The sequence below is a fragment of the Panulirus ornatus genome, chromosome 43, assembly GCF_036320965.1.
Source record: "Panulirus ornatus isolate Po-2019 chromosome 43, ASM3632096v1, whole genome shotgun sequence".
NCBI lineage: Eukaryota > Metazoa > Arthropoda > Malacostraca > Decapoda > Palinuridae > Panulirus > Panulirus ornatus.
In genome coordinates this window covers 32,085,234-32,104,183 of record NC_092266.1, presented here as the reverse complement: position 1 = coordinate 32,104,183, position 18,950 = coordinate 32,085,234, and the positions used below count along the sequence as shown (strand labels likewise).

Here is an 18,950-nt window from a genome sequence, read left to right as displayed (position 1 = left end):
TCTCCACCTACAGCATCTTACATTTTTTGAGCATAATTTCCCATCACGCACGAGATATCGTAACATGCAAGACCAGTAAACTAATAAAACTCGGCTGACTTTCCCAAGATAAGTCTCTCCTCCCCTAACTCTACGTTTGACACACTTTCCAACCCTGGGACACGCACCCTCACACACCCCTACTGTAATGAAACGCACTCGATAATCGACGGTCAACCCTTCACGTCACACCTGCCAGATATATTTGAAATCATTAAGTAAAATACTAAATTTCACATACATTCGATTAGTTACGTCCACAATACTCTTACAAATACTGTGTCGCATTTCATGTTTCATATAGCGGTAAAATATTATCTATATAGACAATTCACTTATATGCAAATGTTTGAAAACAGAATATATAATAATGCTGAAAAGTTACAATTACAAAGCCTTGGATGTAATATGTCAAAGTAGTGAGGATTTCAATTCGGTGAAGGGAAATCAAACAAAGGTTCAGTTACATAAAATATATGAAAATATAATTTACATTAATCTAAAATATACATAGATTACATTCATGACATACAGTCTGCAGACAAAAACGTACAAAGATTTAAGGATCAGTGTATTAATGTTCAATACCATCTAAAAATCGGCAATATATATATATATATATATATATATATATATATATATATATATATATATATATATATATATATATATAATGTGTGTGTGTGTGTGTGTGTGTGTGTAAAATCAATACAGAAATCATGATCATTATCTCTCAATGAAATTCGTACAAATGTTCACCTTATTCTAAAATGCGTAACGGAGAATCTGTGAGACTCAAACTCCTTCCAGTGCTATAATACTGAACATAAACTATATATATACAATGCTTAAGAAAACTATAATACATCTTATATGCATTTAAGCTTTATTATGTTCTAAAACTAAGTGTACTGAAGGAGAGAGTTCACAGACAGGGAACAGTAGTTTCATGATGGAGGATCATGTGTGAGTAAAAATTGTCAGAAGTGGCAGTGTGTATATGTATTTTTCTCTTCTGCCTAACTGCTTCTTTCGCCTTAGCGAGGTAGTGTCAGGATAAAAAAGAAAAAGGCTTCATTTGCGTATATCCACTATATATATATATATATATATATATATATATATATATATATATATATATATATATATATATATATATATATATATATATCCGTTATGAAACCAACGCCCATCATTCATAGTCAAGCCTAAGACTACTCCATGGTTTACCTTGACCACTTCATATGCCCTCCTTCAGCACATTGACAGCACGTCGTCCCCCATATACCACATCGATCTAATCAATTCCAATTTTAATTTTCATCCCCCTTACCTTTATACAATGGCTCTATTTAGGCATTCCACCAAGCCTCAGGCACCTTATCTTGAGCCATACATATGCAATTCACAATCTTGAATACTCAGGCCTCAGCACTCCAAAACATTCTTCGCTACATCTTTTCATTGCCTTTCCAGTCTCCCCTTCCGCTTTGCTCCCTCTACTTTTGACAAACAGATCCTTTTGGTCAGTCTTTTTTTCACTCATCCTCTCTATATTTTCGGACAGTTTCAGACTGTGCTTAGTAACACCTCTCTGACAGTGACATTCCTTTATATATATATATATATATATATATATATATATATATATATATATATATAAACCAAATGAAAATCTTTAAACTTATGAACTGCTCAACAAAGATACTACTACCTTGAAATGGGCAGATGTTTAGTAACAGTAACGCCTGATTATATGGAATGAACATACATATTGTGAATTTACTAAAATACATTATGTACAGTCATACAGACACAATTATCCTTTATATACAATTTATACACAAAAAAATGGTTAAATGTGTAATTGATAATGCAGTGTTAGTTTACACCATAATTCTTTGAGGCTTGAAGACAATCTGCAATTTCCCAGTGCTTATAATGTCCTTACAGTCAGTTCTTCCCTCCTACACATGTACAGTATTTCGAAATGTCTCAGACATTCAATATTATTTTTCTTAGGATTTGTGATCTCTGAGAAGGTCATGCCGTTTCCTCCCGGATTCACACGATCTTAATAATTTCTTTCCAGTATGTGGGAAGTTGTGACTGCATGATGCCCTATGCAAGACTTCTCATGTTTCTCAATAATTCATAAGCTTTTCACTCATGAAAGTCTTTCTCTGAAATCTTCCACTCCAGTATGGAAACAATTTTGTTAAACATACTGAAAAAATCTTTTGTTGGTTCAACATATTGTATAGGCTTCAAAGGGACTGAATTTAATGCAAATATTTATCAACAGTAACAGAGTTCTTGGGCGTTCATGAAACCTTGATATTTTATAAATTGTGCAACATGTAAAATGTGTACTCGGTAATACATGTTTGGTCTGTGTAGCAACAAACACAGATCTATGTATTGGCCAACTCTATTTTTTGGGACACCAGATCTATTTTCCCATGAATCTCAAATGAAATAACCTTCCTCAGATTGGCCTTATCTGTTACTTAAGTACAGAAATGAAAAGCATAAATCGATTTTATTTACGTTAGAAGGGAAGGAATATTCCATAATCTCCGCAGATATAAGGAAGAATGACTCCAGATCAGCACCAAGGGCGAGTCCCATGACCTGCTCGCACGAATCTTATCCTCAAACTAACTCACACAACTGGACTCATTATCAAACACTGTCGTCGTGTGAGGTTATATCACAAGTTGTTTTGTCTTAACAACAAAACATTTAGCAGCCTACATGCAATATATCATTTTTCAAACGTGTTTAGTGAATTTATGGCACACTGTAGCATGTCAGAAGCACTGAAGGTCTTTGGTGGATGATGAAAAAAAATTGTGTTGTAAGTTAACGTCTGCAACACTGCAGTACATATGCATGGTTTTCTAGGATTGTAAATTAATCAACTTCATAATGTGGATCTGACTTCCTCCTGAACATGAAGACGGCCTTATTATTTACAAACTATGTACATATGTACACAGGAATGCTAGAGAGCAGTCCAGAAATCTTTTTTTGGGGGGAGTTCCCATGTTAAGGTCTTCAAGAATATCAGAACTCGAAGCTGACTGCCGCTCCTCAACGTCTCTGTCAACTGGACTGGTACCACACACTTCAGTTATCATTCCAATACTCTAAAGTTCTGTGAAGGCCCAGGTACGTCATGCATCACTTGGGCATAGCTACCCAAATAAGACCATCACGATGAACTCAGCGTAGTCAAGTACCATACATGTCAACTCAGGTTCCGCTTGTGACAAACTAGGGGGGTCCCTCAATGCACAAGATGTGCCCGTAACGTCTTTACAATATTGGCGGATTTTGCTACATTCCAGTGGCAAGTATGAGGAGCTGGCATTCTTAAGGGGCACCATCAACATTGCTCATGTACGGCTGCACGATGTGGGTGAGACAGACACCCAGCACGATGACTATGAGAGGCGCAAGCAACTTGGGACCTGCATCACTCTGCATGGCCGCTTGGTGCTCACCTGAGACAAAAAAGGATCAGCATTAGACACAGGAGAAAAGATGTTATTCAGAGAAACATTCTTTAAAACACCCCATCAAAAATTCTAAACCTCAGGAAAACTGATACTGAATATGGACCAGCCGTAACTACACTAACTTCGAGATGATGATGAAAGTTACTCAGACATCTGTTTACCTGTAGTAAAGGTATATGTGAACACAATAAGTCACGACCTTTTCAAAAACCAGTGTTTCCCAAACATATCTTTTGTGGATTGGATTTGCAGATTCAAATCTACAATGAGGTGTTGCATCTTATACAAGCATGAACCTTCTACATTAAAAATAATCATTATCATAACATCAACACTGAACAAATTCGTAAAAACTATAAAAAACAGAGACTGTAGCAGGTAATGGTAAACCCCTCATAAAATATCTTAGTAACTGTCAGTACTACAATATCTCTCGTATAAATATATATTTCAAAATTTGCCACAGTTTACCTAATTTCAATTACGACATTGACCATTTCAGTGGATACCTTGTGGTTCATTCAGAATGTTCCTGTCTTCAAATCTCATTCCAACCATACCTTCAGGATGGATACATTCCTCACCTCCTCTCATTCGGCTATCACCAACACTATAGTGTCCCGTTCTTCATCTCATCTCATCTAAGACATAAAAGATAATGCTGACAGCTAAGACCTACTCCTTTTTATTGACAGGCATTTCCCTTCCTACAGACTAATACATCATCTTCACCTTCTTCTATTCTCTTCTATTTGGGACATCAATTTTCCTTCAAGGATGGGGTTCGAGGAGGACGTTTGTCCACAGCTGGACCGAGGCCTTGTGGCGGGAAACAAATGCACTGACCATTGAGGACGTGGAGGGTGGCAGTGGCCTCCTCGCCGTTGGATGGCCTGCAGGAGTAGAGGCCAGAGTCCTGGGGTGTGGCGGCTCTCATGAGGAGGTGGCTGACGGTGTGGCTGCTGGCCTTGGTGATCACGGTTACTCCACCTCGACCCTCGTAGTCCAACACCTGCCGGGGGAAGGAACCAGTAACTAGTCGCGCTTGTGGGTAAATCTGAGATACAAAAGTTGCAAACTGCTTCCTTCAGTTACTACTGATAGTTAATGTTAGCGTAATCAACGTATGGTGATTACTGAATGAAGTAGTTAACATTTTACTTACACGGTTTAAGCTTGGTTGTTGGTGGCTAGGGTTTCGTTAACGATGTAAAAAAAAAAAATCACACTAGTGTGCATAATGTTTACGATTTACACGACGCATTCCTTCAGTTTTAAGACAATGATCAAACACACACACACACACACACACACACACACACAAATTGTGAACAGTAATCGCGAGATCTGAGGACATACTGAAGACAATCTTTGATCCTCCTCAAGCGACAGTAGTATGACTTGGGCACAACACATGACTTTTATACCAGATTTTCCTGCTGGTGTCGTAAGTAACCGCTTCCATAACACCCGTGCGTGAGTTGTGGCTGATAGCGTGACCCCCTGGCAACCCGTGTGAGTCGCTGACAGACGTCGGGGCTTTGGTGGCGGAGCCAAATGTTTTTACACCTGCCTATCACGCGCACGATACCCACACAGCTGTTGTTGTCGGCCCACGCATCTGCGGCGACCTACACTCAACAAACACGTGTCCTCCGCTGTGTATCAAACAGACTTACACTTCGGTAATCAGGGTACTGGAAGCACGCTTCACACAATGGACAGTCAAGATCTAAATATTTTATAAGACTTTTTCTGGACCGTTTGAGAATATCTCTTTCAGACTTTCTTTTTTTCAGGTGTAAACTTCCATAGTGAATATAATCATTATCAACCCTGATTATATTCATCATCTCTAATTACTCATCAAAATACACACATTATCTAAAAAAAAAAAAAAACCTGATAAATCACATCCATCAGTTGCACCATTTTTTTTTCTGACCCTAAAGCGAAATACAAAATACTGCATATTATATACTTGACTTTTTTTGTTTTGTTTTTAGGGAATATTTAGCCTGAATTTTTAATTATGCAAAATGAGACGCATTCAGACTTTTGCAGACCCGTATGATCCTGTGAGAGACTACAGCTCTGTTTATGGTGTATTTTGTAAATTGTTCGTTGGTTCTGGGGGATACAGGGTAGTCGTACCTTGATGTGGTCGTACTGGTAGAATGAAATGAGGTCGTACCAAGTTGTGGCGAAACTGGTAGACTACAGTCATATCGTACCTAAATGTTGTGTTACTGGTAGAATACAGTCAGGTCGTACCTTAATGTTGTGTTACTGGTAGTGTTAGGGCGTACCTTGTTGTGGTGGTGCTGGTAGAATACAGTCGGGTCGTACCTTGTTGTGGTGGTGCTGGTAGAATACAGTCGGGTCGTACCTTGTTGTGGTGGTGCTGGTAGAATACAGTCGGGTCGTACCTTAATGTTGTGTTACTGGTAGTGTTAGGGCGTACCTTGTTGTGGTGGTGCTGGTAGAATAGTCGGGTCGTACCTTGTTGTGGTGGTACCAGTAGACGTAGACGGGTCGTTGGGTGCCGTGGGTGACGACACACGTCAGGTTGATCAACGACCCTCGATGAACGAAGATCTCCGGTCCGTTCACCACCTCCGCTCGAGGGACTGGCCCGCATCAACCACGTCAAGGGAGAGGTGAACGACAACCACGTCAAGGGAGAGGTGAACGACAACCACGTCAAGGGAGGAAAATATCAAATAAACCTCACTCGACTCCCATCTAATCATCAATATTTCTTAGACTCATGAAACAAGTGATTTTTTTTTTTTTACAAAAATCTTTACGTGAAAATAAGTAAACTTATATATTTCCGTCAACTTTGGTGTCAACTTTGCCCCTAGAAACGGAGACGGTATGGAAATGTTTGGTCGTGCTGGAAACAGCTGCAAATGTTCCAGGACCCTTAACTGGTGTGTGTGTGTGTGTGTGTGTGTGTGTGTTCTGGAGTAATGTGACGTGCGCGCCCAGTACAAGAGGCTTAATCGTGCAAATTCGTGTACAATTTTTACGTGGCGAATGTTGGCTAATGGGAGGGTAACCTGGGTGTGAGGGTGAGTGAGTGTGTGTTTCTCTCTCTCTCTCTCAGAGAGTGAATAAGTAACTGTGTGTGTGTGTGTGTGTGTGTGTGTGTGTGTGTGTGTGTGTGTGTGTGTTACAGGCAGAGGGTTTTACACCAGTGTTGCCTCGTCTCTTACCCCTTTATATATGTTCCCTGTCTTTTCTCCAGTGTATGTACGCCTATACACACCCCAGCCTCATCCAGGTCCCCATCTATCGACCAACACCCAGGGGAGGACGAACATCTGGGTGGGGTACTCACCTACCACTTGGAGGTTGACGATGAAGCTGAGGACGGGCTTGGTGGAGACCTGGCACTCGTACATGCCAGCGTCTTCCACACTCACCCTCTGGATGGTCAAGGTCCACTCCTGCCGCTCCACCTGACGCGCCACGGACAGCCGCTCGTCCGTGCTGTACTTGTACTGGTCCACGGACAGGATGTGGAGGTCCTCATGACGCATCCATGATACCTGTGGTGACGGATACCAGTGGGTGTGGGGAGAAGCGGGGAGGGTGGTCAAGTGTGGGGAGAAGCGGGGAGGGTGGTCAAGTGTGGGGAGAAGCGGGGAGGGTGGTCATGCGTGGGGAGAAGCGGGGAGGGTGGTCAAGCGTGGGGAGAAGCGGGGAGGGTGGTCAAGTGTGGGGAGAAGCGGGGAGGGTGGTCAAGTGTGGGGAGAAGCGGGGAGGGTGGTCAAGTGTGGGGAGAAGCGGGGAGGGTGGTCAAGTGTGGGGAGAAGCGGGGAGGGTGGTCAAGTGTGGGGAGAAGCGGGGAGGGTGGTCAGTGTGGGGAGAAGCGGGGAGGGTGGTCAAGTGTGGGGAGAAGCGGGGAGGGTAGTCAAGTGTGGGGAGGAGCGGGGAGGATGGTCAAGTGCGGGATGAAGTGGGAAGAGTTCAAGTGTGGCGTGAAGGGGGTGTTTTAGTAAGCGAAGAAGTGTACGTTTTAGTGAGTAGTTTGCTTTAAGATGAAGTGTAGGGTTTAAAATCAGTGTGTAGTCGACGATAAACGATGAGGTTTATTAGTGGGTTTAGTGAGAGGTTTAACAAAAGGTAAATCTTAAGGTTTAGCGAGGCAGTCACAGCGAAGGTAAGCCAAGCTCACACTACAGAAGGCGCCCTCTGTTACCCAACCCGGAAACAGAAACTTCAACTGATAAACTAAACTTACTGGAACACTATTGTCTCTCTAGAATTACAAGTATCCTAAACTAGTAGAATGGTTGCTGGTAACTACATGGGTTGCTTGTTATAGGAAAAGGGTCATCAGGCTGGTACAGGTCCATTCCTAGCTACTGTCTACCCTCTCAACCTCTTACGTAATGCCTTATCTTCCCTCTCATCATCTGTGACATTTTAGACCACTTGGGTAAACTGTGGAAGGTTCTTACAGACTTCTCCGAGCTGTCCAGGACCCTGCAGGTAAGCACGGCCGTCTTCCCCGCCTGCACCGTCACCTCCCTAGGTAGGGACCTGTCGAACCTGGGCCCCGTCCCGGACGCCCCAACCTCCTGGGGCACGCTGTGGGGGCGCTCCTCTTCCTCCTCCTCCGACGTTGTCTCCTGCGATGAGACCCACGACCACTGGGCCTTGGGTCCTGGTGGGGTCTTCTCCACGCTGCCGTAGGTGACGTCGTTGTCACCCTGGTAAAGACCTCCCGACGAGGTCTTCTCCCTGGACCTGCGGCTGACTGGGGGTTCTACGTGGTACCTCGGGTCTTGGTAGTGGTCATAACGGTCCTTGTGGTCTTGATACCTCTGACCATTGTAGTACTGACCTCGGCCGCGCTTCTTGTCCTTGTAACCCAGGCTCTGGTAGTGTTGATCCTGACGGTGCTTCTGCTGCTGGGGGCCCTGATAGCCTTGGTTCTGGGATCCCCTCCAGTGGTCGTGGTGCTGTGGTGGAGGATGTGGCTGGTACAGCAGTCGGTGCTGGAGGCTGTGGTCTTCGTCAGGGAAAGAGGAGGAGGAGGAGGAGGAAGTCTCTGAGGCGGCTTATCCGGGCGAAGGATCTCCTCCAGGTAGGCCTGGGGGATCTCCAGGGAGGTCAGGATGTTGGGAAGGCGGGAGGCCTTGGCTGGACGGGCGGTGGATGGGGGCGGCGCCTGCTTCGGGATGTACTGGACCTCGTCAGAGTCTGCAGGAGACCCATGCTGCCCCGGACTGCTCTCCACCCTTCCTGCAACACAAGGCTTGGTTAGTGGCGGGAGGCAACACTAGGATCCCCATCCCCTACTGCAACACAAGACTTGATTAGCATCAGAAAGAAACACTAGGGACATCCCCTATCAACACAAGGCCGGGTAAGTCGCGGAAAACAACAGTGTTGACAAACATGTTAACATATCCCATTCCTCGTCCACTCTTCTGGACACCTTACTTGTCTCGTGTGGATCATTTGGTGTCTACCCTATTCTGCCCGACAGTACGACCCTTAAACACGACGGTACGACCCTTGAGCACGACGGTACGACCCTTGAGCACGACGGTACGACCCTTAGATATGACGGCCAAGCCTTTCAAGGAGTGATGTCAAGAACCAGGCCATCATACCTTGCAAGCGCCGTACCGCTGCGTTGAAGGGATGTACCGTCGCGTCCAAGGGTCGTACCGTTGCGTCGAAGGTCGTTTCGTCCCGATCAAGGGTCGTATAGCCAGGTTCAAGAGGTCGATGAATCCTAATTCTGGTTCAGTAAGGCAAAATATGGACTCCCCCGGTGTTGGTAGTGGGAGGCAAGTCTCATACCAAGAATGGACGCCAAAGTGCTTAACATTATTTTGCCAGCGACAAAAATATATAAGAATTCCTCTTAATAAGCGAGAAAAACATGGCTGTTCCGCCTCTGAAGAGGAAGTGAGATGTAAAGTTACGACAGCGTTACGGGACGATGAGGAAAAGAAAGTTGACGCACTCGAGGAGCTGCTGTATGCGGCCACACTGAGAACATCGGCTTCGTGATCAGAAACTATAACTGACCAAGAATTTCACTAAAGGCCGACATTCAATCATAAAAGAATAACATTAACGACGAAAAGCGTCAAAACTTTTCAAACAACGACATACAGTGAAGAAAGCGAGCGAAAATCGAATCTAAGAAAGTGTTCCAATATCCTTTTTAAAAGTCTGAAGGTTTCCCTGGGTGACCCAACCACCCACCACCCTCCACGTTGCCCTGGCAGTGACGTGCCTCTACATCAGCTACGACACGATGGAAAACTTTTCAAGGTTTCCCCAGTAATTTGTGGGACTTCCCAGGGCGTCGGGCGCCGACAGTATTGTTACGTGCTAGATTGTACGTCCAGAGTTGCGACATCCATGGAGAAATTGCTGTATTGTAGGGGAGGTGGGGAGGGGGGGGGGAATGTGACGGTGTAGGGAGGGGGATTTAAATGGGAGTGATGGTTGAGGGGAGAGGTTGCCCACACTACAGAGAGATGGAGTGGATGTGCGAGTATATGTTGGTGTATGATATATATATATATATATATATATATATATATATATATATATATATATATATATATATGCTTGAGACGACCGAGACTTAGTCACGTGTGGTCAAGTGTTACGTGTGAGACAGACAGTATGTCTGTGGACCGAGAGAGAGAGAGAGAGAGAGAGAGAGAGAGAGAGAGAGAGAGAGAGAGAGAGAGAGAGAGAGGTATTATTGATCTCATCACTGGAAATTACTCTCGCTCTCTCAAAATTTTCATATATATATATATATATATATATATATATATATATATATATATATATATATATATATATATATATATATATATTTACCTTCGTCCACATTAGTGAGAGACTGTCTTAACTCCCCGAGAGCCATTAACCTAATATTCTTTCCCATGCACGCTGAAATTATAGCTTTCTTTAACAACATTGCATTCGCCCTCCCAGGCTCAATGAGATTTTAAGGAGAATTAAATTCCTTTTAAATGTTTAAAGTAGGATCTGATTCCCTTCCCACATTTTCTAAGGAGAATTGAATTCCTTTTACATGCTTTAAGTAGGATCAGATTCCCTTCCCACATTTTCTAATCAGACGAGGCTTTCGCTATCAAGGGGATCATGGCAGACTTCTCTCTCGAGACTGCTGGTCTATTTTTCTATATTTCTTTCAACTCTGCTCCTACAGTAGAAAAAAAAAAAAAAAAATCGAAGGGTGGAATTTCCTCAAACTTGCCGTAATCTTTGTGAAGAGTTTGCCCGAGAGGCTGCTGATGAGGCAAGTTCCAGCAATTTTTGTGCGCTCTTTGTTCAACAAGCCACCAGGGTGCCTGCTTTCCCCGGCAATTTTACAAATCCCTTCCACTCTCCTTCGATTCGAATTCCCTTGGTTATTCTGAATGCTCTTGTTGCTTCGTACTTCCCCTCCTCAAAATATCTTTGGTTCGCCATTTAATCCTGAACATTAAAGAATAAAATCCTACTTAGGTTTTCTCTTTCTAAATATAATTTCCAAAATCGCTCCTTGCAACAACAGCTCCCAGCCAGTGCACCTGGCGCGCTGCCTCTTCATTTGCGCTACTCACTCACCGCTTGCTGAAGCAGAGGGTAATGCCACACAGACATCTTCATTCTACTGACACCCTTACATGCAGAACATAGGCGCCATGTTCAGTATAATGATCGCCTTTGGCATGAGAAACACCAGTATGAATAATATCAAAATCTCAGCTAGACTGTTTAATCCTGTATCATGGAATACATCTGGTTACAGGTACACATCTGGAGCATTACAGAAAACTATGAAGCCTGATAAACACACCACAACAACATTATGAAGTTAAGCGTCCTAAATATAATTGATTTGCATTATCCGTCGTGTTGTCAGAGTTAGGAACTGTGTATTATCCGTTACTCTGTCTATGTAACATCTTACGTTACCTCGCTTGGTATTGTAGCTAGTGCCATTCGCGGGCCCTGTTACGACGGAGCGAGGGCCCTGTTACGATGGAGCGAGGGCCCTGTTACGATGGAGCGATGGAGCGAGGGCCCTCAGGGCTCCCTGGCCCGCCTTTCACCCTCCTGTGTCGCTCTCCTGTCCCCACTCTGTGTACGCTCTGCGATGGTCTTCGCCCACCTATAATGCCCTTTACCCAAATTTTTACAGAAATGTTTTACGTTTGAATATTCATGCAAATAAAAATGGGAAACAATGTAACTAATATCCTCATCTGCAATATGCATGTACATGCTTCTCAGTGAATATTAAATGATTACGTATTTGTCTATGAAACAATTCTTGAAATCATAGTTCTGGTCTGATAATAAATATATATATATATATATATATATATATATATATATATATATATATATTATCCCTGGGGATAGGGGAGAAAGAATACTTCCCACGTATTCCCTGCGTGTTGTAGAAGGCGACTAAAAGGGGAGGGAGCGGGGGGCTGGAAATCCTCCCCTCTTGTTTTTTTTTTTTTTTTAATTTTCCAATAGAAGGAACAGAGAAGGGGGCCAGGTGAGGATATTCCCTCAGAGGCCCAGTCATCTGTTCTTAACGCTACCTTGCTAATGCGGGAAATGGCGAATAGTTTGAAAGAAAGAATATATATATATATATATATATATATATATATATATATATATATATATATATATATATATATATATATATTTTTCACACTATTCGCCATTTCCCGCGTTAGCAAGGTGGCGTTAAGAACAGAGGACTGGACCTTTGAGGGAATATCCTCACCTGGCCCCCTTCTCTGTTCTTTCTTTTGGAAAAAAAAAAAAAAATCAATTCGAAGACATGGATAGTATTCCGTCTCGTTCGAATATCGTCCACTGGCAAACATTAAACACCAACTCCGGTGAACTCCTAACAACACGTTACGTATGATAAGTCATCATTCATAAGGAATGGGTTGTTAACACGCTGCGAACTCATGAATCATTCTCACGGGGAAGAACGCCTGAACGAAGCACTTCGAATGATGATTTAAGTGACGAAGGTAAAGTTCAAATCGAACGTAGAAATGTGTCATGGAACATAAAATAATGTTGCTTCCTTCAGTAAACAACGTGTGGTATTTACACATTACCGTCGTCGCTGTACAGCGCACTCGCCAGGCAATAAGTGAATAAAAGAATAGAAAAACATTCGAATACTTTTAAAGGCGATCAGTGCGCACCACCCTGGGATGCACCCAACCTTATTTCTCTAATGTCTTATCCGCATATTCACAGCAAGACCACGAAATATTTGGGATATAAAACCGGCTTCATGAGGGCGATAAAGAGGAACACGAGAACGTTTTAAGGCAGGGCAGAAACAGGAATAAGAAAATAAAATAAAAGAAAATTCCTAATGTCTGTCGGGCTGGGCTAGGATGGTTGGAGACGTCGGATATTTGGAGTCTTATTGATCAACCTGAGCCCCTCCTTATATAACCTACAAACATTATAGGATGAACAGAGCGTGCTTTGAAATTTAAGTAGATAACACCCCTTCACTAAAAGGACACGGTGGCCGACTCGTGTTGACTAAATATTTTACCATCTTTGTGATTATCTTTTCGTGGGAGAGTACTGAAAGCCACGCGTCCAGACTTCATGACTAAGTAAACACCGACACACTTGCCCCTCACACTGCCATGACGGATAAGGTATATATCACTGGTATTTCCATTATCATACAGTATCATTCGAGACACAGCAAATTTTATTTTTTCCCACAAAAAATTCTATTATAAGTAATCTAATGTGGCTTACGATATATGAATTATATATCAATACATTTCCATCACCATTTCTTACCCGACCTTCCAGGAAGCAAGACAACGTGTAAACATTCTTACTGGAACGTTTCGTACCCGGCGGCTGCAGGGTACGAAACGTTCCAAGATGGAGGCTGTCTTTGTTTACATTATCGCCGTGATGAGGACTCACGATGACGTCTCATTCGATGAAGTTATCCTTGATATCAACTTAACCTGTATGTTTACCCTGCCTCAGACGCATGATAAATGGAAACTCCTAAAAAAACAATAAGTGCTCTCTATGTCAAGGGCAAAATAATCTTAACCTAGTTTACGAAAGTAAAATTACTCTATGAAACGAATGCCCTCATTTATTTACAATTCACGAGATGTAAACAGTTTCCTCAAAGAATTTCCTCCATTAAAGTTCAACTAAGTCTGTCACGAAAAAAAACCATCCACTTTAATTAGTGACCAGAGCATTGCATGTGTTTTATCAGGTCTTCCCATGTCGTAACGAGTCTCGCGAGGCTACCCGGGGAGTGCGGACGACCACCCATTCATTAACAAGGGTGGCACATCCCAGCCCCCCACACCGTCTGCACCACAGTGTGGCGGCAACTCCCACGTAACACGCCTTCATTCCTCGAGATGTGTTTGTAGCTAAACATCCACTAAGTTCTTATCTTATAAATTCCAGTGGTTTAAAACTTTGAACACAAGTTAATCAGTACGATTTAAGTTAAGACTATCTAAAACAAGGGGGATTAAGAGCGTGTGTGTTTGGCGGGAATGCAGCAAGGAGGTCGAGGAAGCCAGGATGTAAGTAAAGACAGGATTGCATTAATAAGAATATTATTTATTGAAATTACACGCACGTGACAATCTTTGTTGCTCTATAAATTGGTTGTGTAATGGGGACAAAGACAGCGATGAGTATCAATAATTAATGCCTCTAGCCTCGTCCCTATCGTGAGTGATGGCTGCGCTACATCATTTTAAATATTTTATACCCCAGGATGATCGACCTTCACGAAAGACGCTCCATAAGGCTTTGTTTTTGTTATATACAGCAGGATGAACTAAGCAAGTATCCGTGCCAGCACACCTCGCGTCCTTCCCACCGTCATGGTATATTTATATCCTCAATAAAAAAAGGGGAGAAAAGTCACCACATTCCAACGTGAGGCAATATACGGCCATATTTACCACAACTTCTCGAACGGTCAGAACAATGTTTGGACCCGTGGTCGCTTTGGGTCACGATGACGTCACACTGGCCGGTATGTGCCAGTTGCCATTTAAATGGTTCGTCAAAAAAGAGATAAAAATAGCTGTGAACTTTCACAGTAGGCAGTCTGTACTCCCGGTCTTGTTGTCACTGTCAATCACCGCTGTATAATGAAGACACAAACGCTCGAAGTTCTATCAATAAAAGGAAAAAAAAATCAAATTCACATTGTTTCAGAGAAAAAACCATTTACCAATATTTCCGGAAGACAATTCCTTACTTTACTGTGGCTTTAAGTGTTCTAAGTAATTCAGTTTTCAGCAACGGCTTTCGACTAAGATCAGTCACTACTTACGCCATTAAATATAAATGACAAGCGACTCACTTAGGACGTTGAATTCAAGTTTATAAGACTAAGGCGTCTCCAAGCATTCATTATTCTCAGCAATAAACCTTGGAACTCTTAGAGTAATGGCGGGAAATAGAAGAAAGCGTGTTTGGCCACGCTGGGCGGTCCAGCCAATAATTTCAACAACAGTTAGTTTAAGTCTTAACTACTTAACTATATTTCTAAAATTCTGGGCCTGAAGATGGATAACACTTGATGTATTTTCAAAGACTTGAAGAACTGGATGTAGAGAGAAACGTGAGGAAACAATTGTTCGGATCCAGCCAAAGTTAAAGTATTAGATTTACACGTGAGTTTTCCGTGACACATTTTCCGATATAATTTCCACACTAGTTTCTTAGACAATACTGAAAGGCAGTTCTTTTTTTCAAGCCTTTTTCCTTCCGGCTGTTAAGCCAGAGGGAGAGGTGGGTGGCTTTGCTATTCTCCTTCTAGCACTATAGTTAGTTTTACCTTTTTGATAGATAACCTTGTTATTAACCATCACGGCTCCTGATCCCTGACCTTCCCATGATGATCCTGATCTTCTAATGAAGGTAATGACGTATCATCCTCAAGCCACAGATGACGCCTGGGATGGATCATAATGAGCCTCAAATGGAAGATGTGGCAGATTAACCTGAGCCTCAGGTGGAGCACAACATAGGAGCCCAAGCGTTCGAGGAATTCCTCCCGCCAGCCTTTGATGAACCTTAATTAACGATCCCCTCCTCTATAAACCCGCTTAAACTGCCCCATTTAATGGTCCCATAAACTACCTATTACCTGCCTACACCCCCATCACACCCGAGTCCTCCCCCTCACCAAGATAGATGGCCACCATCATTTCCATCACCCTTACATGGCCATTACCACCCAGCCTCACCACACCTCTATTGCTAACCTCCCACGATACAGCCATAACCACCTCGATATGTTGTAGTGAATACAGCAAGACTGTAGCCGGCGTAGTCAATACAGCAAGACTGTAGCTGGGTTACTGTAGTCAATATAGGACGACTCTTGCCTCTAACAACCAGTACCTCAGTGATGGAGGAAGCCGAGACACATGAATTAATGGGGCAACCATCCCCCTCCTACCTCCCTCTACTAATGGGGATATATGACACCCATTAATCAATGGGACCACCATCTTCCTCCTTCCTAATTCGTCGGCACCCCTTTCCCCCCCACCATCACACTAGAACCCCTCTCCTCCCCCCCACCCCCACCATCACACTAGAACCCCCTGTCTTCCCCCCCACCCCCACCATCACACTAGAACCCCTCTCCTCCCCCCCACCCCCACCATCACACTAGAACCCCCTGTCTTCCCCCCCACCCCCACCATCACACTAGAACCCCCTGTCTTCCCCCCCACCCCCACCATCACACTAGAACCCCTCTTCCCATCCCCACCATCACACTAGAACCCCTCTTCCCATCCCCACCATCACACTAGAACCCCTCTTCCCATCCCCACCATCACACTAGAACCCCTCTTCCCATCCCCACCATCACACTAGAATCCCTCTTCCCAACCCCACCATCACACTAGAACCCCTCTTCCCATCCCCACCATCACACTAGAACCCCTCTTCCCATCCCCACCATCACACTAGAACCCCTCTTCCCATCCCCACCATCACACTAGAACCCCTCTTCCCATCCCCACCATCACACTAGAACCCCTCTCCCATCCCCACCATCACACTAGAACCCCTCTTCCCATCCCCACCATCACACTAGAACCCCTCTTCCCATCCCCACCATCACACTAGAACCCCTCTTCCCAACCCCACCATCACACTAGAACCCCTCTTCCCAACCCCACCATCACACTAGAACCCCTCTTCCCATCCCCACCATCACACTAGAACCCCTCTTCCCATCCCCACCATCACACTAGAACCCCTCTTCCCATCCCCACCATCACACTAGAACCCCTCTTCCCATCCCCACCATCACACTAGAACCCCTCTTCCCATCCCCACCATCACACTAGAACCCCTCTCCCATCCCCACCATCACACTAGAACCCCTCTCCTCCCCTCCACCCCCACCATCGCACTAGCGCCCCCTCTCCCCCCCCTTATCATCACACTAACGCCCCTCTTCCCCCCCACCATCACCACCCTGACATATTCCATCCCAACGTCTTCAGTCAAGTCGCTAAATCCTTTGAGGGGCTCCTGCAGAAGGAGGACTCCCCGCGCGGGGAGTGAGGGCGCCACACGAGGGAGGCAGGGACGGCTGCTGGCCGGGGTCACAGCAGATGTCAGCTGAATATTTAACTCCAGAGGAAGATATATAACCAAGACGACCGACGCTACAAATCACGTACAGAAATCATATATCTTCATGTGTAGACTGTGGGGCCCCAGGGGGGGTGCCTCCTTGTATATTTGTAACCCTTGCCATATATTCAGGTATCTCTCCTAATACCTGATTCTTAGAGTCAGCCATTAAAACTGTTAGATTCGCCTCTTATACCCGCCTTATACCTGTATTAAGGGTCTAACCTTATACTGTCAGTCCTTCACCCTTATATCCTGCTTGTAAGAGCTTTGCCTTATACCTGTCCCAGATACTTGGTAATTAGGGTATCCCCCTTGGAGGTACCTTCCATAGGTTACCTCTCAATGTCTACTCCCCCAGGATACCTCATTGGGTAACACCTGAACACAATATACCATCATTACTCACAGAACATGTCAACATTAACAGAAAATATTGCTCAATTGGGTAAAAGAAAAAAAAAAAAAAAAGGCTACGTATCATGTCATCATTGACGAGTGTAGGAAGTAATCAGTGGTATGTAAAATGGTCTTTTGATTCTCACCAACGTGATTACGAGGAATGACAGGAAATGAAGACCATGTGTAACTACGAGGCGTGAAAAATGGGAAGAGAAAAACTAAACATATTACAGTTTCACATGACCTACAAAACTTATTATGATTTTGGGAAAAAATATTGATAATAATAATAATAATAATAATAATAATAATAATAATAATAATAATAATAATAATAATAATAATAACAATTATAATGATAATAATAATAATATGTATATGTGCGTGTGTGGACGTGTATGTATATACATGTGTATGTGGGTGGGTTGGGCCATTCTTTCGTCTGTTTCCTTGCGCTACCTCGCCAACGCGGGAGACAGCGACAAAGTATAATGAATAATGAAATAAATAATAATAATAACGGTAATAAATAACGTACGAAGTAGTTGTTCTATACTGAATGCCACATTTAAGATCATTTCAGCTGCTGAAATGATTTCGTCACAGAAATAAAACATAAACAGTTGGAAACATTTGTTCAGGGGCGTGACTGAAGCTGATGGGGCACTGAAGCCGTGAGGAGGAGGAGGTTAAGACCCGCTGAATACGACGGTATGATGACGTGACCTGATCTTTACTGGGAAGGTCAGAGGCCATTCCACAAAGAATCGTACCGTCGTGTTCAAGGGTCGTACCGTCGTGTTCAAAGATCGTACCGTCGTGTTCAAGGGTCGTAACGTCGTGTTCAAGGGTCGTACCGTCACGTGTCGTCGGCTGGATCTAAACACAATAAGCCGGCGGGATGGCCTCAACCCGTGAGATACGACTGGTCGTAAAGACGTCTTCTCGTGTCGTGTCGTGTCCTCAAGGCAACCTAACCGTCTCCCTAGGTCACATGAACCGCATACCAGGCCGTCCCAGGTCCCCGGGAAGGGAAGCCAAGCCATTCTAGGTCACACGGAAACAATTCTCTTAAACGTCATTTCCGTCTCCTGTTGTGGATAACGGGGAATCAACGGCTGCAGCGGCAGCGAGACACGAGCGCTTCAACAGAAGCAAAATATCAGATACAACAACGGGAGAAGCAGTAACGGCGGGGGAGGACAGCTGGCGCCCGAATAACGTCAGACAGTTAAAGCCCGGGATGGCTGGGCTCTG

The 18,950-nt window shown here is 43.9% G+C and overlaps 1 protein-coding gene across 1 annotated transcript in view; it reads right to left on the bottom strand.

Annotated features, from left to right (window-relative positions):
* Positions 1-1,684: 1,684 nt before the first annotated feature.
* The window catches only part of LOC139762515 (uncharacterized), a 70,487-nt gene continuing 53,221 nt past the window's right edge, over positions 1,685-18,950 (bottom strand). The window contains 6 exon segments of the mRNA XM_071687496.1: positions 1,685-3,548; positions 4,410-4,575; positions 6,066-6,193; positions 6,910-7,120; positions 8,036-8,407; positions 8,410-8,822. Coding sequence (XP_071543597.1) covers positions 3,418-3,548; positions 4,410-4,575; positions 6,066-6,193; positions 6,910-7,120; positions 8,036-8,407; positions 8,410-8,822 — 1,421 coding nt within the window. The 3' untranslated portion in view covers positions 1,685-3,417.